At 50.0% G+C, this 23107-nt stretch overlaps 1 protein-coding gene across 1 annotated transcript in view; it reads left to right on the forward strand.

The window, feature by feature from the left end:
- Positions 1-23107, forward strand: part of LOC133351259 (mucin-4-like) — a 48017-nt gene that overhangs the window by 8636 nt on the left and 16274 nt on the right. Inside the window, exons 10-13 of the mRNA XM_061566363.1 lie at positions 218-438; positions 2278-2344; positions 3536-3709; positions 16948-17023. Of these exons, the coding sequence (XP_061422347.1) occupies positions 218-438; positions 2278-2344; positions 3536-3709; positions 16948-17023 (538 nt within the window). The remainder of the gene's footprint in view (positions 1-217; positions 439-2277; positions 2345-3535; positions 3710-16947; positions 17024-23107) is intronic.

Genomic DNA, 23107 nt, shown 5'->3' on the forward strand with positions numbered 1-23107 from the left:
CGATTTGATCTTCATTATTACCCTTGACCTTTATATGGAAACCATGAAGAAGTGGTCCTGATGACGACCGCTTGCATTGCGATCGAAATGTCGGAGTTTTTTTGTTCTTTTTTGTTATTTTCTTTGAACCTATCAACGTGACTTCTTAGTTTTCATTATTTAGATACTGGCAAAAAGGTCCCATAGATATTAAACATTTTCTTTAGATTTTTTTCAGCAATTCTCATTGGTGACCCTCACATCACAACACTGGACAACGTCCCTTACACGTTTAACGGCCTTGGAGAGTCCACAATCCTGGAAGTGTTTACAAACAATGTCATGAACTTCACCATGCAGGGTCGAACTGGAATTGCAAGCGCCAATGCGAGTGCCAATGTGACCACTAAAGCCACTTCATTCATAGCCATCGTAGCACAGCAGATCGGTGATGACAAGGTACGTACCAGGTGGTTGTTAAACGGTCTCGGGTGTAAATGGATGGCAGATTAATGTAGGGATTTGACTGCACAGAACACGCACTGTGCGAGGTATATTATCATATGGAAGCCAAGTTGCTATCGGTATTTAATTTTGTTATGTCGCAGTTCCGTGAGCAGTGCTTAAATTCAGCCGGGACCGTGGATTGCTGTTTCGGGATTTATCTCGGCATGCCACATCCATTCCCTCCTTATTTTGTCCTCATGATACAGCAGTGGTGTGTCTAGGATTATTACCGACAGGAGTACCTTGTACTGACCGTGCCCCATGATGATAATCCCGACTGCACACCAGCCTTAAAGTGTTACAGAAATATTTAGTGAGAAATTAAGCCCCTGATCGCCGATGGTTTTGGGAGGCTTTCATCCAGCAGTGGATTGATCATAGCTGATGGTAATTAGTTAACATTGCATGTTAATTATCACGTGTAAATGTGTACAATAGTTATCAGTTTGAATAATTTTGATTTTAAGCTTTCGCGACTGAAGGAATCCATACTCTTTGGTTCTTTCAGTAAAGTCACGTAGGTAGAGAAAATATAAAATTAATAATATTAAAACACGACGTTTCGACCGCAACACAAGCAGTTTTCATCAGAAAATATAGTGAGAGATCTGCCGCAGCAAGAGGTTATATAGGTTTGAGCTGTGTGCAACCCAAGGGTAAGTGGGTGGGGCTAGAGATAGATTTGCATGTACATGTAGAAGATTAGCATGTCAATGTCAGAGAACCGGGCACAAAAGCACCTCAAGGGCCACAGGATCTACGGCATTGGCAGCTGCGCTGTGAGAGGAAAGCGTGTAAAGGGCTATGGTGGCCGAGCCAGTGAGACATACAGCCCATGAAACAGCAAGAGCCATCGATACATCTAGGCTAAGGGAGCAAAAGCGGCCATGTTAGTGATACCCTAGCCTGTTAATGCAAGGGCATCCAACAGGGAAATACAACTCAGAGAGTCGGAGGGTAACAGCCAAACGACAGGCAGGATGGAAACATCACAGCACACACACACCAGGTTAGTCACGCTAATCTTCTACATTTACTTGCAAATCCATCTATAGCCCCGCCCAATTACCCTTGGGTTGCACACAGATCCAACCTCTATAACCTCTTGCTGCGGCAGATCCCTCACTATATTTCCTGATGACGACTGCTTGTGTTGCGGTCGAAACGTCGTGATTTATTATTTTTCATTTTATATTTTCTCTACCTACATGACTTTACCGAAAGAACCAAAGAGTTTGAGTAATTTTCTTAACTGTTAATGGGCCACTAATGTACGATGTTGATGAAATATTTAGTCATGGGAACATTTTCTGAATCATTATTGAGAATTTAAATTAAACCAACACCTTATATTGCTGTATTTATCTTTACCAGCTTTAAACAATCCACATTAGGTAGACAATTTATGTACATTTTCTGGGTTGCATAAATACAACATAATATTAATCGTTTGACATTGGTAGATTTGTTTTACTATAGCATTTTAAATGTTAGGATGTGTGCGACGCAAATTATGTGGGCTCACAATATGATCTGGATTCTATGTTCAAACTGTGCCCAGATAGAGCGGATGTAAAAATATAACCTTACAAATAAATATCGTTTGTTAAATTAAGCAACTGAAATACTTTGATTGAATAATGTGCTAAATTAATTCTAAAAGTATAATTACTTTACTAAAATTATATTTTCAGAGGGATATATTTGAGAAATCTGTATTTTTTGCAATGCTTTTTGTATCCTATAGTCTTGTGAGATTGTTATACCTTTTTAAAAATATGTGTTCGATAGGTTGAATGGATCCTGAAGAACACCAGCATTGTAATGTTAGTCAACGGTGCAGTTGTGGGTGTAAACGGTAACACTCATTTTAATATAATGCACTTAAAGTTTTAGCATCTCTTTTGACAATACATTTCGATGCATGATCATAGCCAGTGATGTCTGAATATTCCCTATATAAGGATATATTGTGTCCTAAACATTTTTTTTTCATGAGCAACACTGACATTTTTGTTTCAACTAGGTGAAACTGAGTGGCTCAGGGTTCAGTGTAGGATGTTTTTGGTAACTTATCCAGGTCAACAGTAACTACATAAAACAAAAATCCCACCACCGCATAAACATTTTCTTTCCACTTAATCTGATCGAAGTTCAAGCTCTGGGAGTTAAAGCATAAAACATGCATCAACTATCATTCTGCATGGGGAAAGTATAGCGCCTTCCAGTTTGTGTGGATAAAAGCAGTAACTGAAGAAAATATCACGTGTGGATCTGTGGTGTAAACTTCCACTGGTTGTTCTCCAACCATGCGGTGATGGGACACATGACAACAGTTCTGAATGGATCATTTAACTCGTAGCACAAGTGCACTGTTGGAATGTGAGTGGGTGGGGAGCGGGACAGGGAGGCAGAAGTAAAAAAAAAATCGAACAAATTGGCTGACGAAATATATTTTTAAATTATAATAGTGACTGAGATGTGCAGTATCTGTGTTTTTTTTTTTAACACCTGTAAACAAATCCACAAATTAAGAAGTTAGCAAAATGTTAATGCACCATTGTGCCATATTACACAGAATGTAAATTAGAAGTTGAACAATAACTGAAATACTTAATCGTATGTGTACAGGATTCGGAATGAGATTGATAGGATGAAAAGGAAGGATGAGCAAGGATGATGACGATTTTCTGCTGTAGACTTTGGTGTAGGATCAGCGCTAAACATGCATAATGATGAGGTTAATCAATGGAAGGTATCTTTACATTCTAACTATATTAGGTATGATATGTTGTTAATCATAATTGGTAAGTTCTCAGAAGGAAATCGAGCCTATTCTGCAATAAATCGTCAATGACCAAATCACCCAACAATGGACCCAATCTCATCAGATCTCAGAACCTAACAGAATTGAGCTTGGACAGTGGATGGGTCACCACTGGCCTGCACGGCGTGGGAAGGCCATTATCCAGCAGTACGTGTGAAGTAATTTACACTGGTAGTGAACTGACACAACTAATCTCGGATGTTTTAAAATTGAATTTCTCAGGTTCGTTAGGTTCGTATAGCAATGGAAACATAGCGATTAAGACGGGCCCAGCGAATGTGGCGGCCGTGTTCTCCTCGGGCATCTCTGTGAATGTGTCGGGGACTTCAGGAGCCCTCAATTTCATCACGCTACTGCCCGAGCGCTTTGCATCTGCCAAAACAAAGGGCCTGCTGGGTGAGTTTGGCGGCTCGTTCACAATGAAGTAAATGTGGGCCAAGGGCAAGCAGATTTTCATTTAAACGTTCAGCTCTTCCGTGGCATTTTCCGATCATTTTGTCACGTATTGCTCGGCATGTTGTTCAACGATTCAATCCCCGTGCTGGGAGCTTCTTCAGATTCTGGGCGCTGCTTTCGGGAAGTGGGTGGAGCGAAAAATTCAGACATCGAAAAAAAACCACCACATTCCAAAAATACATCGCAGAGCTGTACAGCACAACTCTAATACGTAATATTTAAAAATATTTTTTTTTAAATAAACAGCTTTAATGAAATGTACCGTACTAGTAATGGCAGAACTCCACGACTCCAGGAAGTGGCCCTGAAGCTTGCCGTGACGTAAGGGACCGTGGTGATATACAGCCAACGTCAGTTGAGCGTGGACAATTAGACCCAAGCCGAAACATAACATATAAAATGAATGTTTAAAAATATATATTTTAATGATATAATATAGTATTGTCATCAGTATGACAAAAGTATACCAAGTTTGCAGTCGATACCACATTGGGAAGTGGGTTCAATTTTAGTTACAAGATTTGAGGATACGACAACAACATAGTGAGTTATTAGAAATCGTGTAAAAATAATGTTTACAAATATATATATATATTAATGATAGAATATAGTATTGTCATCAGTAAGACATAAGTATACCAAGTTTTCAGTCGATACCACATTGGGGAGTGGGTTAAAATTGAGTTACTAGATTTGAGGATACGACAACAACAACAGAGTGAGTTACAGTAATAGGAAGCGTGTAATAATACGTATAAATGTACACTTTATTACGTAACGTCATTCTAAACAGGCTGTGGTATTTTCATGGGCTATATATTCTCCTTCTGATGTTCAAAGCTGTCTGCAGAATGGGAATCCTAGGAAGCCACTCGCACAGGATTCACAAAGACGTGATATAAGTGCCAGTTTTGTTTTTTATAGTGCCCAAGGGGTCAATAAAAACCAAGTATCACCTTGTAAGAAGTGAATAGTGGTTTATCTTTGGATAAACTGGCCTCTACCTTCGCAATATTTTTGTGTTTAGTGTGTTGTCCTTCCCCCGCACCTCCGATTAGCACGGTTGGCTACGTACAGTGAAATAAATTCAACATACGTACAGAAACTAAAATGGAGAGCAGTTACTGTAAGGTTTATTATTGGTGTTATTTGGGTTGGGTCAGTGTGACCTCCACAGTGACATTCTGTAATTGGGGGCAAGTGGGAGATAACTTGGTAATGTTATCGATACATTTCGATTTAAAGCTTTCGTGACTGCAGGGATTCATCTTCTTGGTTCTTTCGGTAAAGTCGCGTAGAAGGGAAGTAATAAAATAATAAAAATAAAACATAATAAAACAATTCTCACGACGTTTCGGCCACAACGCAAGCAGCCGTCCTCAGGTGAATGAAACAGCACACGAGCTTGGAGCATATATATAAGCTGGGCGCATTGACAAAGGAATTTGCATATCAAGAGGAATTTAGCATATTTATGGGAAATGCAGGAATGTGATTAGTCCTGCATATGCATGTGCATTATGCAGGATTAACAGCATCAAAGGGAGCTGCAGTTACTGCTGCTGCTGAAATTACTGCTGCTGCTGCAGTTTCTGCTGCTGCTGCAGTTACTGCTGCTGCTGCAGTTGCTGCTGCTGCTGCACTTGCTGCTGCTGCTGCACTTGCTGCTGCTGCAGTTGCTGCCTTATCCATTTTAATATAACACTATGTATTATTCTACCCACCCTAATGTGTATCACACTGCTATATGTTTACTATACAATTACGACACCATACATTACTCTGCACACTGCACCATGCCAGTGAGTGGAACGCGGTCGGAAAGTCACCGTAAACGTGAACACAATCAGTTAAGATCCGAAATGGTTTATTACGTCCTTCCAATGATTGCTAAGCCAGAATCCATCTTCTCGGTTGAAATTGTCTCTGTGTTTGTATATGTGGATCGCCTCATGAACGAATCTCTCATGATAGCCAGATGACTTGCAGAGAACCTCTGTCTTGGAGAAGTCAATGTCATGTGAGCCCACTGAATTGTAACAGTGATCTGCCACGGCTGAGGTGTTTGTCCTACCGTGTTTCAGGTCTGCCTTATGTTCACGGATGCGGTCCGAGACATGTCGTTTGGTTTCTCCAATGTAACTGCTACCACAGAGGCAACTTAGTTTGTAGACGCCAGGGTACTGTATGTCTGGAACCACATCTTTTACAGACGGGACCAGATCACGGATTTTATGTACTTGTAATAAAAGGACTCGAACACTTCTTTCTGTCTTCGTGTCTTTATTCAGGTTCACGTCTTTACCCACACGGCACTCTGTTATAACTCCTGTATTTGTAGCCCCCGGCTATTCACTGCTATTATAGCTTCCTCACCCCTCTGACTCTCTGCTTCATCTACTGTAACCTCCTCCCTGCAGACTTGCTGCTACCCCTATGTGCAGACCCTCTGGCTGTCACTGTATGCAGACCCGCTGCCCACTCTCTCTGTGCAGCCCCGCTGCTGACTGCAGCCTCCTCGCTGCTTCGGGTCGGTCACCGCTGGCCAACGGTGCCGATCCTCGCTCCCCCCGTGTTCGTGGCGATCTCGCCACACCCCGCTTCGCCCTTCGTGGCCTTCCTCTGTTCCTGGTTCCCCGTCACTCCCCCTGCTCTTCCGGTTCCCCTCCTTCTATACTCAACCCCTCTCCCCCCACGTGACCTAACTCCTCCCCCCCCTGACGGCACCTCAGAAGGGCCGTTTACAACCGCATTACATCACCCTCCCCCCTAAAGAAAATCCAGCCGACCTCGGCTGAATTGCAACCTGAAAAGCAATGCGGGTGTAAAGGGCCAACACGCAAAAAGACACGAAGCATTGAAGAACATTATAACAATAACACAACACAACACAATCTAACGAAACGTGAGGGATTTCGAGCGAGTACGGGTAGCCGGGCCGTCCCGGACGGTCGGCGGCCCACCCGCCGAGCGGGAACGTGGAAGGGTTTTAGGGGCGACGGGCGCAAGTTCTTCCGTCGCCATTGGAGGCCCGCCACTGTCCCGCTCGCGTCCAGAAACATCCCGTACTCGCGTCCGCGGAGGGATAGGAAGAGCTGCAGGTCCCGTGGGTTCTGCGGCTCCGGTCGGCGTCCCACAAGCGGAAGGTCCTCCTCCCTGCGCTGTCACGGCCGGCTTGTCTGTGAAGGGTACGACAGGCGCTCTCGCAAGGTCAGCAGACACAGGCAAGGGCGAGTCGGCAGCAACAGACCCCGGCAAGGCAACTTGGGGAGATGACGCATCCGGCCGTGGGGCAATGTATGGCTTCAACCGGGACGTGTGCACGAACCAACGCCGTGCACCAACCTGAACACGCGCCGACTGTGGGTTGGGAACCTCAATGAGGCGGACCGGACCCTGCCAAGGTCGATGTAATTTAGGAGATGTACCTGGCCGCACCTGTGGGCAATGAAGCCAGGCCAGGTCCCCCTTTTTCCAGGGACACTCCCCCTTTGAACGTCGGGCACACCGCTCATTCCTGGCCTGAGCCTTGGCAGTAGCCATGCGGGCATTTTCCCTCGCCTCAGCGACACGCCGAACGTTGTCCTTAATATACTCAGGAAGAGGCTTAACAGGCCCCCTCGCACCGGTTCCCAACTGGTCATGAATCGGCGGCACGTTCTCACGGCCGTACATAAGGAAAAACGGCGAGTATCCAGTAGCCGCGTGCGGCGTCATGCGATACGCCGAAAGCACCCCAGGGATATGCAAATCCCAATCAGATTGGTTTTCCCCGACTGTATGGCACAGCATGGCGGACAGAGTCCGATTCAACCGTTCCACCATACCATCCGTTTGCGGGTGGTAGGGGGACGTCCGTATCTTTTTAGTTCCAAGAGCCGCACACACCTCCCCCAACAATTTAGACGAAAAGTTACGTCCCTGATCCGTAAGGAGCCTCTCCGGAGCCCCTTTGTCCATTACATACCCAAATAGAAAGGCGTCCGTGATAGACGCCGCTGACTGGTCAGGCAAGGGCCAGGCCATCGGCCAGCGAGAGAGGTACTCCACCCCCACCAGTAAATACTTATTCCCTTTAGCTGATGGCGGAAAGGGTCCCAAAATATCTAACGCCACCAACTCATTAACCCGAGATACTTTAATCGATTGTATCGGCGGAACATATGGATGTTTAGGCGGCTTACGGCGGGCACAATCGGGACACGCGCGAACGTGACCGACGACATCCGTCGTCATGCCGTGCCAATAATAGTCTCGTTGCAGCGTCAATAGGGTTTTCTGCACCCCCAGGTGTAAAAGTGTGTCACAGTGCAAAGATCGAATCAACTCATAGCGCAATGACGCAGGCACAACGAGACGCCAGTGTTCCTGTATCCCTTCCCTCCACATCAGTAACCCATCTCGGAGAGCAGTTTCCGAATTACCACCCGCACCGACTTCCTTACCCGCCTTCTCCGTTCGTTTCCGTAACGACACCAAAGAATCGTCCAACATTTGCTCCCGAATCCACACAGACCTTGGAAGACGCAAAATCCCGTCAGCCGGTCCCCCTTCAACCGGTCCCGGTGTAAGCGGAGGTTCGAGAACATCCACTGCCCGCGCGACAGGTTGAGGGGGGGGCTGAGCCGGTCCACACCTATGCGTCCCCGACGCACACGCACAAGGGGATTGTTGCGGCAACCTGGACAGTGCGTCCGCGTTAGCGTGACGCACACCCTTCCGATGGTGAATTTGGAAGGAGAATTCTTGCAACGTGTCCAGCCATCTCGCCAATTGTCCGGATGGCTGGTCCATCTTAAGAGCGTACTGCAAGGCCGCATGGTCCGTTCGGACAATAAACGACCGACCGTACAGATACGGTCGAAATTGGCGGAGAAAATACACAATAGCCAAAAGTTCCCTGCGAGTGACGCAGTAACGAGTTTCCGCGGGAGACAAAACCCGACTCCCGTACGCCACCACACGCTCAACACCACCTTTTGACTGGGACAACACCGCCCCAATCCCGGTGTCACTCGCATCAGTATCCAGAATGAAGGGATGTTCAAAATCCGGATAATCCAACGTCGGCGCAGTAGCCAGTAGGTCGCGCAGGCTCCGAAACGCCGCCTCCTCCGGCGGTCCCCACACAAATTTGTGCCCCTTCCCAGTAAGGAGATGCAAAGGCCTGGCGATAGTAGCGAAATTCGGAACAAACCTCCGGTAATATGAGGCGAACCCCAAAAACCGACGCACATCACCCACCGTGGCGGGGGTTGCCCAATCCCGGACACACGCAGTTTTCTCTGGATCCGTGGCCACCCCGTCCGCACTAACAATATGTCCCAAGTATCGAACGGAACGTTGCAGTAGATGACATTTCTTAGGCTTGAATTTCAAATTAGCAGAACGCATTCTGGCAAAAACGGCCTCCAACCGCAATAAATGCTCATCAAATGTGCGGCTGAAGACAATAATATCATCTAAATAAATGAGACATGTCTCCCACTGCAACCCTGTCAATACCAACTCCATCAATCTCTGAAAGGTGGCAGGGGCTGCATTCAACCCCATCGGCAGACAGTTAAATTGGAACAACCCCTGCGGCGTACGGAACGCTGTCTTTTCCCGCGAGGGCTCGTCAAGGGGAAGCTGCCAGAAGCCCGAAGAGAGATCTAGCGTTGAAAAAAACTTAGCCCCTGACAAGGCGTCGAGAGAATCGTCCATACGCGGCAGGGGATACGCATCTGCCACCGACACTTTATTTAACTTCCGAAAATCCACACAAAATCGTAATTTACCATCTTTCTTTTTAACCAACACGACAGGCGCACCCCACGGGCTATTAGACGGAGATATAATATCCGCTTTCAACATGTCTTCCACTGCCCCTCGAACGTGCTCACGCTCAGCCGGACTCATCCGACGCGAGTTCAAGCGGATAGGGGCCGCGTCCCCCGTTTCGATGTGATGAGAGAGCAGCGAGGTGCGTCCCAAGTCCAAATCGTCCGAGCTAAACACATCGGAATAGCTCGCTAATAATTTATGAATCGCACAACGCTGCTCAGCGGAAAGGGCCGAATTTTCCGCACATAATTCGGCGATCCAACGATCGTCCACCCCTCCGTCGTGTGAAACACCACCCACCAGCCCCCCGTCCGGAATGTCACTCTGAGCCGTAAACGCCGTAGTGGCGTGTGCCACAACGGTACCAGCCGGCACACACACGCTTTCAGAAGTCGCATTTAACACCTGCAAAAACGGGCGCTGATCCGGACGGACAATGGTTTGCGCCCCCACCAGTGCCAATCCGCCCGTAACAGCGGCGGACGGCGACAGCAAAATTCCACAAGCACCCTGCCGACCCGGAACCGGCTTCCGGTATCGTAGGGGAATGAGCATCTGCGAGCCAGGTGGAATATCAACTGAAACTTCCGATAACGCCTGCACCTGGGCAACCGGAGCCGGTCGCCCCCAGGTGGACTGTAAAAACGCCAATTTGCGGCCCCCTGGCAGTTCAATGCAATTTTCATTGATTCTAATTAAAATGGGCATCTTAGCCAAAAAATCCGTGCCCAACAAGCAAGGAACCGCCAGGGACCTCGAAATTAACACAACGCCCGAGGCCGAGACCCCCCCGATAGAAATATTAGCGTCCACCTGTCCCACGATGCCCATACTACCCCCGTTCGCAGCGATGCAGGAAGCGTAAGCCGGCCTCACGGCCCCCGGTGGGATGTTCAAAAGATGGAATATGACATCCGAAATAATGGTCGCGGACGCCCCGGAATCCACCAAAATACGCACGTCCACCCCTTGGATCGACCCCGGTACAGTGGACGAACCTGTAGCGGCCGCGACAACCCGCCGAGCCAACTTACGCCACTGCGTTATCGAGCGACAAGGCGCAGATACTGGCCTCCCATATTTTAGAACATCCGCGTCGCACAACAACGGCGATGAGTGAGGTGTCAGGCCTTGCCGGGTGTCTGGTGCGCACCGACTTGCCTGTGCCGGAGGGTCTTTCTTTGGGACGTCCGCGATCGAGGCCTCCTGCTGGGGCGGCCCCGGAACCCGGGCCCAGCAGTCCCTGGCATAGTGGCCCCGACGGCCGCAGCGGAAACAGTCGACGTCGGGTCGGCGCGCAGCAGGCACCCCGTCCCGACGTGGCCGCGCCGGCGGCGGAGCCCGCGGCCCCGGCTCGCTTCGAGCCGGCCACGGAGTGGAGGCGGCCGACAGCTCCTTTGGGCCGGTCGCATCCGGCACGTACACGGCCTTTGTAGGGTCCCACCCTACGACCCCCCCATCGACGACAGGACCGCCCGTCCACGCCGTGACTTGTTTCCAGCGGCGGAGATTGAACTGGGCGTCCAAACACTTAGCCGCGGTCCGGGACGTGAGTTTCTCGTGACCGCAAGCCGGCATAGGAATGCCCAGATCCCGGGATAACTCCAACATCTTCCCCAAGATGAGAGGTTCCAGCAGGTCAGGCTCCGTCTCCGGGTAAGCGGCCATCGCGAGTTCCAGCACGGCGCCCCTGTACGCTACAGGCGACTCCTCCGGTGCGCGTTGCCGCTGCACGAAGCGGCGATGGGCGTCATCCGGTGGCTCGTACGCGTCCGCCATTTCGTCGAACACTCCACGCAATGTTTTCTTCTTCGCAGCTTTTATAGAGCGAAAAAAACGAACAGACTCATCGTCAAGGAGAGTCGGAAGCACCTCCAGCGCCTCGGCGTCCGTCCACCTTGCCGTTCGTACCGCCGCCAAAAATCGACAAGCGAACGCACTCCAATCGCCCCCGATGGAGAACTCCTTAACAGTTGTAAGGTGACGACTGCGGCTCCTTGGCCTGCTTCCGTCCGTCACCGACTCTTCCGGCGGCAAGTTCAGCAAGGCGTCGCAACGCGGTGTCGCCAAGATGGCGGACGATCTTCGTGGCGGCCCCAAGATGGCGGCTTCCCGCCTTCCGTGGTGCGCCACGCCCAAGATGGCGTCTTCCCGCCGCGTGGTCGATGGCGGCGCCATCGAAGACGACCCGGGCTCCTGCCGATCACCACCATCACCTTCCAACGCCGCCCTTGGCGTGACAAGGTCACACAACTCCGTGATGACGGTTTTTAGGGTCGCCAGTTGCTCCGCCATCCGGGTCCATCTTAAATCTTCGTCCTTCAACGCAGATGGGTCGGGCGCAGCGGCAACCTCCTCCACACCCGGGCCCTCACGGATCTCTCCCTCCGCCGAAGTGAAGCCGACCTCAGGAGGAAGATCGTCGTCGTCCGATGATGAAGCCGACGCCGGAGATGGGATATTCTTCTTCCTCAGTTGTTTCGCCATGCCGTTTCACTTCTGACTCCAGTGTAATAAAAGGACTCGAACACTTCTTTCTGTCTTCGTGTCTTTATTCAGGTTCACGTCTTTACCCACACGGCACTCTGTTATAACTCCTGTATTTGTAGCCCCCGGCTATTCACTGCTATTATAGCTTCCTCACCCCTCTGACTCTCTGCTTCATCTACTGTAACCTCCTCCCTGCAGACTTGCTGCTACCCCTATGTGCAGACCCTCTGGCTGTCACTGTATGCAGACCCGCTGCCCACTCTCTCTGTGCAGCCCCGCTGCTGACTGCAGCCTCCTCGCTGCTTCGGGTCGGTCACCGCTGGCCAACGGTGCCGATCCTCGCTCCCCCCGTGTTCGTGGCGATCTCGCCACACCCCGCTTCGCCCTTCGTGGCCTTCCTCTGTTCCTGGTTCCCCGTCACTCCCCCTGCTCTTCCGGTTCCCCTCCTTCTATACTCAACCCCTCTCCCCCCACGTGACCTAACTCCTCCCCCCCCTGACGGCACCTCAGAAGGGCCGTTTACAACCGCATTACATACTGTGTTGAATCGGACCTGGATCTTGTGTTTAATCAGGATTTTGGAGATCTTTTTTGTGACCCCAGCAATGTAGGGTAAGGTGATGGTCTTGAAAGGCTCCTGAACAGGATCCTTCTTGATGGTTGGAGTGATGGCTTTGCGGATTGTGTAGTCGGAGTAACCATTAGCCTTAAGAGCTTGGCGTACGTGTTTGAGTTCACTGGAAATGTGTTCATGGTCGAGGATGCATTGGGCTCTATGATATAGAGTCTTGATGAGGGAATTCTTCTGGGATGGATGGTGGTGGGAATCCGGTTTTAGATAAGCATCCGTGTGGGTGGCTTTCCTGTAGACAGAGTGGCTCATTGAACCATCAGGTCTCCTTTTGATTAGGACATCCAAAAAGGGTAGCTTGCCATCATTTTCGACTTCCATGGTGAATCTGATGGCTGGGTGTATGGAATTGATGTGGTCGAGAAATTGGTCTAGAGCAGGCCGGCCATGTGGCCAGATGACAAAAGTGTCGTCTACGTACCTCTTCCATAAGGTCGGGCGTAGAGTGGCAGTCTGGATGGCGTCCGTCTCAAATTTCTCCATGAAGATGTTGGCTACAACTGGAGATAGGGGGGAGCCCATTGGGGTGCCCTCAATTTGCTTGTAGAAGGTTCCACCTGGAATGGACGTTAAATGGTCTGAGTTGGGCCACAGAATAGTGTCTGCGTCGGCGGGTTCCTCGGTCGTTATGGGATTCATAGACGGGGTCGAGGTCAGGGTGTTGGTGGACACGGGAGCGTCGGCGACTATAATTTCCAACCTCATTTATTCTCCCCATCCAATGTCGACCTCTGCTTCCGGTGGACGTGCCATTTTACGCTGCAAATGGGGGCTCATTGGGTATTATCGGTCAGATTCGGGCGACCATTTGCATAGGGGATATTAAATTGGCGGGACCTGTTTTCGTCTCCTCTTCCCTAGCGGTTCCTTGTCTGTTGGGCACAGATTTTTTGGCTAAGATGCCCATCAAAATTCTCGTGGATCAACGTTGTATTGAGCTGCCATCGGGTCGCCGTATTTCATTTTTGTCTAATCCTACTGAAATACGGACGGCGTGCACAATGATCCAAGCGCTAGCGACACAGAAGGTGCACGTGCCCCCGGGTTCGCAGATGTTGATACCCCTCCGGTTGCGGAAGCCATTGGGTGGAGAGACTGCGGGACAAGGCGTGCTTTTGGGTCCATCGAATAGAGCTGTCAGCGGTCTGGATTTGGCGGTAGCTCAAACGTTGGTTCGGGCTGACGAGGACCCGTTCGTTATGGTTTTAAACGCTGGTTCACCGCCGGCCGTTATTCCGCAGGGCACCGTGCTTGCTCATGCGGCACGGGTCCCTGCGGAAGAGCGCCTTATTGCACATGTTGATCCCGTCCCGGTGCAGAAAATTCTACCGGGTGATGACCTTGGATGGGTCGATTCGCTGTGTGCGGACTCCACTGATTTGTCAAGGGTGCAATTGGGTGCGCTGCATGCTCTGCTGATCGAATTCTCCGATGTGTCCAGCAAGCACAAATTTGATATTGGGTGCACGGACCTGTTACGCCACCACATTGAAACAGGTGACGCGGCACCAGTCCGGCAGAATCCCTTCCGGCTGAGTCCTGCCGAGAAGGAACACGTTCAATCGGCCGTCAATGACATGCTGACGGCCGACATCATTTCGCCCTCATCCAGTCCGTGGGGAGCACCTATCGTGCTGGTTAAGAAGCAAGACGGGTCCTTGCGTTTTTGTGTAGATTTCCGTCGCCTTAATAAAATCTCTGTGGCTGACGCATATCCGCTCCCTAGGATGGATGAGTCCCTGGACGCATTGTCCGGGGCGTGGTATTTTTCTACGCTTGACTTACTGTCGGGATTCTGGCAGTTGCCACCTGACGATGAGTCTAAACCTAAGACCGCATTCCGGACCCCAGGGGGCCTGTTCCAGTTCAACCACTTGCCCATGGGGCTCCATTCCGCTCCTGCGATGTTTCAGCGCCTCATGGAATTGGTTTTGTCGGGTCTGCAATGGGATACTTGCTTAATTTACCTCGACGATGTAATTGTTTTCAGTAAAACTTTTGAGGAACACCTCCAGCGATTGAGAGGGGTGTTCTTGCGGATGCGATCGGCTAAGTTGAAGTTTAAACAGGCGAAATACCACCTTTTGCGGAAATCCGTAAGGTACTTGGGCCACATTGTCGATTCTTCAGGGATCTCCACCGATCCCGCGAAGACGAACTGTGTCAGTTCATGGCCAACGCCCACGTCGGTTTCTGAGGTCCACAGCTTCATTGGTTTTGCTTCCTACTACCGCCGATTCGTTGAGCATTTCGCCACCATTGCCAAACCCTTGCACGCTCTAACAGCCAAAGGAGTCAGGTTTCGATGGGGGCCAGAGGAGGAGGCCGCGTTCTGCTCCCTCCGGGACGCCTTGGTGGGTGCCCCGCCCTTACGTTACCCTGACTTTACGAGTCCCTTCTTGCTGGATACTGATGCTAGTAACACAGGCATTGGGGGGTGCTTTCACAGGTCGTTGGGGGAGTTGAATGGGTGGTCGCTTATGGTAGCAGGGTTTTGTCGCCTGCGGAACAGCGCTACTGCGTCACCCGTCGCGAGTTGCTGGCTATTGTTTTTTTTGTACAGCAATTTAGACCTTATCTCTATGGCCGTCATTTTACGGTCCGGACGGACCACGCGGCGCTTCAGTATTCATTGAGGGTCGCCCAACCCTCAGGCCAATTGTCACGGATTGTTGGATGTCCTCCAGGACTATCAATTTACGACCACTTACCGTAAGGGGTTGTGCCACACCAACGCGGATGCCCTGTCGCGGTTGTCACCTCGTCCCGAATGTGCGTGCTTGATGGGGTCGGCGCGCTGTAAACCGCCAGGTGCTGTACCTGAGAGTGAGTTGGTCGCGGCCGCGAATGCGCCGATGGTTGACGTTCCCGCTACCCCTGCGGGTGGGGATTCGCTGCTCTCACTGTCTCTCGTTGAGTGGGGCCGACTCCAGATGGCTGACAGCTCCCTGCTCGCGTTGCGTCGCAGGGCGGGGGGTCCCAAGAAGGGTTGAAAGCAAGCTGGCTCCTGGCTGCTCAAGCAGGGCCTGCTAATGACATGGGACAATATGTCCCGGCGGCACGCACTCGTCGTGCCTTCCGCTATGCGGGACAAAGTCGTTCTGGCCGCACACGAGCGCCTCTTCCATTTGGGTGTAAACAAAACGCTCGCTCTGCTCCAGCGTGACTATTATTGGCCGGGGATGGGGAGCGATGTGGTCAATATACTGAAGGGGTGTGTGGATTGCGCCAAACGGAAACCACCGCCCGTTGCGCCGAATCCACCGCTGCAGTCCATTCAGGTCTCGCGCACTAACGAGCTCGTTGCGCTGGATATTTTGGGGCCTTTTCCTGTCACGCCTAGGGGTAACAAGTACCTGTTGGTTGGTGTGGAATACTTTACCCGATGGCCTATGGCGTGGCCACTCGCCAACCAGTCGGCGGCGGCCGTAGCAGACGCCTTTGTCCAAGGCTACGTCTTGGACAAGGGGGCTCCCGAACGCTTGCTGACCGACCAGGGAAAGAATTTTTCGAGCAAATTGTTGCAAGAGGTGTGCAACCTGTTGGGTACAAAAAAGGTGTGTACCTCCCCGTACCACCCACAGACTGACGGGATGGTGGAGCGACTCCACAGAACTTTAACTTCCATGTTATGCCAGCAGGTGTGCGAGGCACAGGTTGACTGGGACTTGCAGGTCCCGGGGGTCCTCGCCGCGTACAGAATGGCCCCCCATGCAGCAACGGGATTTTCCCCATTTTATCTGATGTACGGTCGGGAGGCCGATCCGCCCATGGAGACTCAGCTGGGACTTTCCGTGCCACAGCCTAATTCCAAGTTGGCCGACCATATTAAATTTAACATTGCGAAACTGGCCGAGGCACGGGAGGCCGCACGGCTTAATTAGAGGTCTCGCCAAATCGCCAACGAGCGCTTGCGTGCACGGAGGGTGTCCGTGCACGATTGGAAACCGGGCGATAGGGCCTGGCTGCATTGCCCTCATGCACCTTTGGCTATGTCGCCTAAATTATTGAAGCCATGGCGGGGACCCGTGGAGGTCGTGCGGGTTGCACGCCCCCAGTGTGTGCAGATAAAATGGGGAAAGCGGCGTTGGTACGTTCACCCCTCCCGGCTGAAACCGTTCTCGCTACCATATGGCCTTTCTTTGTGTCGGGAGGACCGAGCATGTGATGTGACCGGGGAGGGAAATGTCTCCGCCTGCTCCTCACATGTTTTCGCCTGATCCGCTCCCAGGTGTCTCGGAACTGACGGCTGCCGACGACCGGCGACCGGATCCCCGCGGCACGGACGGTTCTTCCAGGCCCGATCCGTGCCTTCCTGGGCTGCCGGAGCCACCGGACGGTTGACAGCGTCCTGTCCCATACGACGGACCAGCCAGGCGGACTAGCGCTAGATCGCGCAACTTTTCTTCACCCAATAAATGAGGTGGAGGTGCAGGACGAGTTGTCCGGATCATCTCGTCACGGCGTTCCCCGTCCGTTCGACCGCTCTATCGTTCCGTTTAAGGAGCAAGCGGGTGGGGGGATCGGGAGTCGAGGAGACACTGGACTCGTCGGTCTTTTCGAAATAACTTTTATTCGGTTACTCGTCGGTTTGTACATAGTTCGTTCTTGTTACTAGTTAACGTTCAGGTGTTGTGTTGCTGTGTTACATTGTGGTTAATGTTACAGGGCACACTTGGTGAGTGGAGTTTTTTTTTTGGTTTTTGGCAGCCGGGCCGGCTGCGAGCTATGTGGGAGGGGGTGATGTAGTGGTGATACGCGCTGACAGTAGGGATTGTGTGGCAGCGCGTGGTGATTGGCTGTGTGTCGGTGACGCGCGCTGACGGTGAGGGATCATAGGGCAGCGCGGGGTCATGGGTTATGTGGTGGTGATTGGCTGTGTGTTGGTGACGCGCGCTGACAGGGAGTGATCGTGTGGCAGCGCGGGGCGATTGGTTGTGTGGTGGTAACACGCGCTGGGAAAACGGATCGTATGAACAGCGCTTCGTGATTGGTCGACTAGGGTGGGTGCTCACATCGCGGTCCGCATAGACTCCGTCTCCTCGGGAGCGGAGGGCTATATAAAGCGGTGCGCGCGGGCATTCGGGGAGTTGGTGATCAGTGAAGACAGAAGACGGAGGAGGAAGAGGTAGGGCCCTGAGACCCCTAGTCCTGCTGTCCTTGTAAGGGCCGGGACCCTGTGTGGCTCAGAGGCGGGACCTTGGGACCCGGGGCTGGACGTCCGTGTGAGGGCCGGGCCACGGGACCCAGTGGTCGTGACCCATACCCAAGCTGGGGTGGGTCTGTAGGTTCCCCTGGAAGCTACGGGGCTGGAGAGCCCGTGTGTGTGTAGCCGGGTGGAACGTGTAGCGTGAGCTGTAGTGTCCACACGTGTTATTGTGGCTAAGGAAGAGCTGTAGTGTCCACACGTGTTATTGTGGCTAAGGAAGAGCTGTAGTGTCCACACGTGTTATTGTGGCTAAGGAAGAGCTGTAGTGTCCACATGTGTTATTGTGGCTAAGGAAGAGCTGTAGTTGTCCACACGTGTCATTGTGCCCAAGAGAAGAGTTAATAAAGTGTGCTACCCGTCAAGTGGTCTCCCGCTGTAATTTAAAATACTACACATACATTCAAAACCTGCTGTCTTTCATTGAAACAATACAGAAGAAAGACAAAGACAGCAGTGGAACGCGTCAAATACTGCCACCATCAAAACTTTCTGAAGATATGAATGGTGGAATACAAGAGTCACAAGAAGAATCCAGAAAAACCCTTGAGGAAAAGAACATCTCAAGTGAAGGTGGAACAAAAACTACAGCAGCATTGAATCCCATACGAATGGCCAGACTAGGAAATGTGCCGGAAGTCACAATACGGAGAGAATTCAGGATCTGCGGGCAGATTGGTGAAAGAGGGCAGAAAGACAAGTTATCTTACACAAATCTGATGCACCAGATCGACACAGGAACCCGTAAGGGACATGCCGAGTCTGACATCATTGAGGCAGTAGTCAGAGCAATCAGTCCTGGTCTAAATTTGAGGGACATGCTAGAAATAAAAAATGATTTGACTATTTACAAGTTAAAAAACCATTTTGAAAGGACACTATAGAGAAGAAAGCACATCTGATCTCTATCAGAAGTTGATGAACAACTCTCAGGAGCCAAGAGAAACTGCACAAAACTTTCTGTTCCGAGCTATCGAATTAAAGGACAGACTATTATTTGCATCTAAAGAAAAAGGAGCTGATGACCAGTACAATCCAGATATGGTACGCAGGAAGTTCCTGAGATCGATTGGCACAGGATTGCTCACATGGCCCGTGGATGTCGAGCCTCTCGACAGCAGCAGGGAAACTGGCTAGGGTTGCTGCAGGGGGACCAGCAGTAACTTACAAATCAGGGTCCCAAGGTTGTCATTACTGTTTCCGTGAAGAGAATGATGTTGTAAGACTGCAGAAGTGCCAGGGTTGTCACGCAGTACAGTACTGCTCGAATACCTGCCAAAACAACACTGGCAAGAACACAAGGTACTCTGCAGAGCAATCAACACATTACAGAAGAAAACAGAATGTCAAAGAACACCAGAGTGGAGGAACCCAAATATGGGCAAGGTTAGCTTTCTCAGGCCTAAATGCAACAACAGACTGTTAAAGTTAATTGGGAAAAGATGCATGGTGAAGTGTTTACTGGATCACGTATCAACTTCTGCCCTCTGGGACACAGGAGCTCAAGCCAGTGTTATAAATGAAGCATGGCGAAATAAGCATCTACCTAAGTCAAGAGTGAGACCAGTTGAAGAGCTCTTGGGGACGGGTACAATTACTGGAATGGCAGTTAACCAAACAGAAATACCATTCACAGGTTGGATAGAGGTGGTATTCAGATTGAACAGTAATATGGGGACCAGTCAGTGCTTTCTCATTCCAATGCTGGTATCCAGTGACCCCAGGGTTGCAGAAGATCCCATTATTGGTTTTAATGTCATCGAGGAGGTCATCAATGGGCTGGTGGAAGGAGGAGAGACAATTGTGGACCCCATTAAAGTAGGGGTTGTGGGTGAGGCTTTCTCCATCACTCCAGGAGACACAAACGTCCTCATCCACCTGTTGTCTTCTGGCAACCGGGACAGTGATGGTGGGGCAGTCAAGACAGGAAAACAGAGAGTGGTGCTACCACCAGGGCAAGTCACAATGGTTCGAAGTCGTGCTCATTCGGGACAGCTGGGGGGAAATGAAGTGATGCTGTTTGTCCCTGAAGAGAAGCCCCAATGGCCAGAGGGTTTACACATCAACGAGGTCCTGGTGACACTGAGTAGAGGCAACTCATCCTGCATACTAATCGCAGTGATCAACACAACCAAACACAGCATCACACTTGATCAGCGGGTCACCCTAGGACAATTACAGCCGGTGAAATCTGTGTATCCAGCAGCAGTAAGACCTGTGGCATACCACCAAGGCACCCCAAGTCAGGATCAGAGATGGCAACAAACACAGGATGGCCACACAACTGGTGGAGCAAAAGCTAAGGGGCTGCAGCTGAGGCCAATAATTAAAGAGCAATGCGAAAAATGGGACCCATTGGTAAACCTGGACCACCTAACAAAGGAGCAGCAAATGGCAGCCAAGGTAATGCTCCGAGAGGAATGTCATTCTTTTGCAAGGGATGACAATGATGTTGGGAGCATACCTTCATTGAAAATGCATATCACCCTTAAGGATAAGATTCCAGTGCAAAAGACGTACATTTCAGTCCCAAAACCATTGCATAATGAAGTTAAGCAGTATCTGCAAGACGTGATCAATTGAGGCTGGGTGACAAAATCTAGATCATCATATTCTTCACCCATAGTCTGCGTAAGGAAAAAAGACGGAAACCTGAGACTATGTTGTGATTACCGAGAGCTGAACCGGAAGTCGGTTCCTGACAGGCATCCCATCCCAAGGATCCAAGACATGCTTGACAGTTTGAGTGGGAGTTCTTGGTTTTCGATTTTAGACCAAGGGAAAGCCTATCATCAAGGCTTCCTCGATGAAGAAAGTCGCCCCCTCACAGCTTTTATCACACCATGGGGATTATATGAGTGGGTGCGTATTCCCTTTGGTTTGAGTTCAGCACCAGCAGAATTCCAGAGGAGCATGGAGGACTGCCTGTCTGGCCTTCGGTATGAAATCTGTCAGCCTTACCTGGATGACAACCTTGTTCATAGCAAGTCCTTTGAAGATCATGTGCGGCATGTACAAATGGTATTGCGTCGGTATCAACAACATGGTGTCAAACTGACAGCAAAGAAATGTGAGTTGTTCCAGAGCAAGGTGCGATACTTAGGCAAAATCGTATCGAAAGATGGCTATACTATGGACCCAGCAGAGATGGCCCCAGTTCAAGCACTTAAAGCGAGGAAGCCTAAAACAGTGGGAGAGCTCAGGAAGATGCTGGGATTCATTTCTTACTACAGGTCGTATATACACATTTTTTCAAGTATTGCCAGGCCACTGTATGACTTGCTTTTAACAACACCTAGGCAATTTCAAAAGAACAAAATAGTACAGGGAACAAAATCAGGCCAACTGCTGAGTAGAACACTAATAACATGGACAGATTCCCACCAAAGAGTTTTTATTCAATTGGTTGATCACCTATCCAGTCCACCGATATTGGCATACCCAAACTTTGATCAACCATTCGTTTTACATTGCGATGCCTCACAAGAAGGCCTGGGAGCTATCCTTTACCAGAGGCAAGATGGAATAATGAGAGTCATAGCCTATGGGTCCAGAACTCTCACTCCACCAAAGAAAAATTACCACCTTCACTCAGGAAAACTGGAATTTCTGGCACTGAAATGGGCAATTTGTGAACGTTTCCGAGATTATCTGTATCATGCCCCTTCGTTTGTGGTATACACAGACAATAATCCCCTCACATATGTCCTCAACACTGCCAAACTCAATGCAACTGGACAAAGATGGGTTGCCGAATTGGCCGGCTTTGATTTCACAATCAAGTACCGCCCGGGTAGGACCAATGCAGATGCGGATGGACTGTCAAGAATGCCCCTGGACATTGATGGATTCATAGCTCAGTGCACTGAAAAAGTCAGCCCAGAGGTGATTAGTGCTACAATGCAGGGAGTCACCATTCAGCATGAGGAATCAACAGCCTGGTCCAGATTGATACCACTCCATGCCATTGAAATACAGGAGGATTGTGACTCACTAGCTTGCTCGATTCAGCCGATCCCAAGGGGTGAACTCAGACAAGCCCAGCAAAGAGACCCAGTCATTGCCAAGTATTGGAGTACAAAGGCAAAAATCAAAGGCACACGGTAAAAGCCAGCCAGACAGAAAACCGTGAGGTGAGGGCATTATTAAGAGAATAGGCAAAGCTTCACATCAGTAAGGAGGGAATTCTGTACCGGAAAACCCATACCAGGTCCCAGCTGGTATTGCCTAAACTGTATCACCCATTGGTATATAAAGAAATGCATCAGGAAATGGGCCATCTTGGCGTGGAAAGGACATTGAACTTGATCAGAGATCGATTTTATTGGCCCAGGATGCAGAACGACGTCGAGCATTTTGTCACAAAGGTATGTGACTGCCTAAAGAAAAGAAAGCCAAACATACCAACACGGGCACGTTTGGCTAACATCAAAACCACATACCCTTTTGAGATGGTTTCCATTGATTTCCTGCACCTTGAAACATGTAAGCAGGGATATGAATATATCCTGGTTGTAATGGATCATTTTACACGGTTTGCTCAAGCTTATGCTACAACCAACAAAACAGCAAAAACAGTGGCTGACAAGCTATTCAATGACTATGCCCTTAAATTTGGTTTCCCCACAAAAATACACCATGATCAAGGAAGAGAATTTGAGAATCAACTAATGGCCCAATTAAAGAAAAATTGTGGAATAAGAGGCTCCCATACTACCCCATACCACCCACAGGGTAACGGACAGGTAGAGCGATTCAACAGGACCCTGCTGTCCATGCTAAGGACTCTGACTGAAGAGCAGAAGACAGATTGGAAGAGCTCCCTGGCCAAGGTAGTGCATGCCTACAACTGTACTCGTAGTGAAGCCACAGGATTCTCGCCTTTTTATCTCCTGTTTGGGAGGTCTCCAAAACTACCAGTGGATCTGATTTTTGGTTTTGAACACCAGGGAGAGGAAGGATCCTATACGCAATATGTGGAGAAGTGGAGACAGCGGATGGTGGAAGCCTACAGGATAGCATCCGACTGTGCAACAAAAGGAGCCACTAAAGGGAAGGACCAGTATGATAAGAAAATTCATGGGGCAGAGCTACAACAAGGCAATCGTGTCCTGGTGAGAAATATGAATGAGAAAGGAGGACCAGGCAAAATTCGCTCGTACTGGGAGGACAAGTTGTATGTTGT

The sequence above is a fragment of the Lethenteron reissneri genome, chromosome 36 (assembly GCF_015708825.2).
Source record: "Lethenteron reissneri isolate LAM-NWPU_2019-01 chromosome 36, ASM1570882v1, whole genome shotgun sequence".
NCBI classification, from domain to species: Eukaryota; Metazoa; Chordata; class Hyperoartia; order Petromyzontiformes; family Petromyzontidae; genus Lethenteron; species Lethenteron reissneri.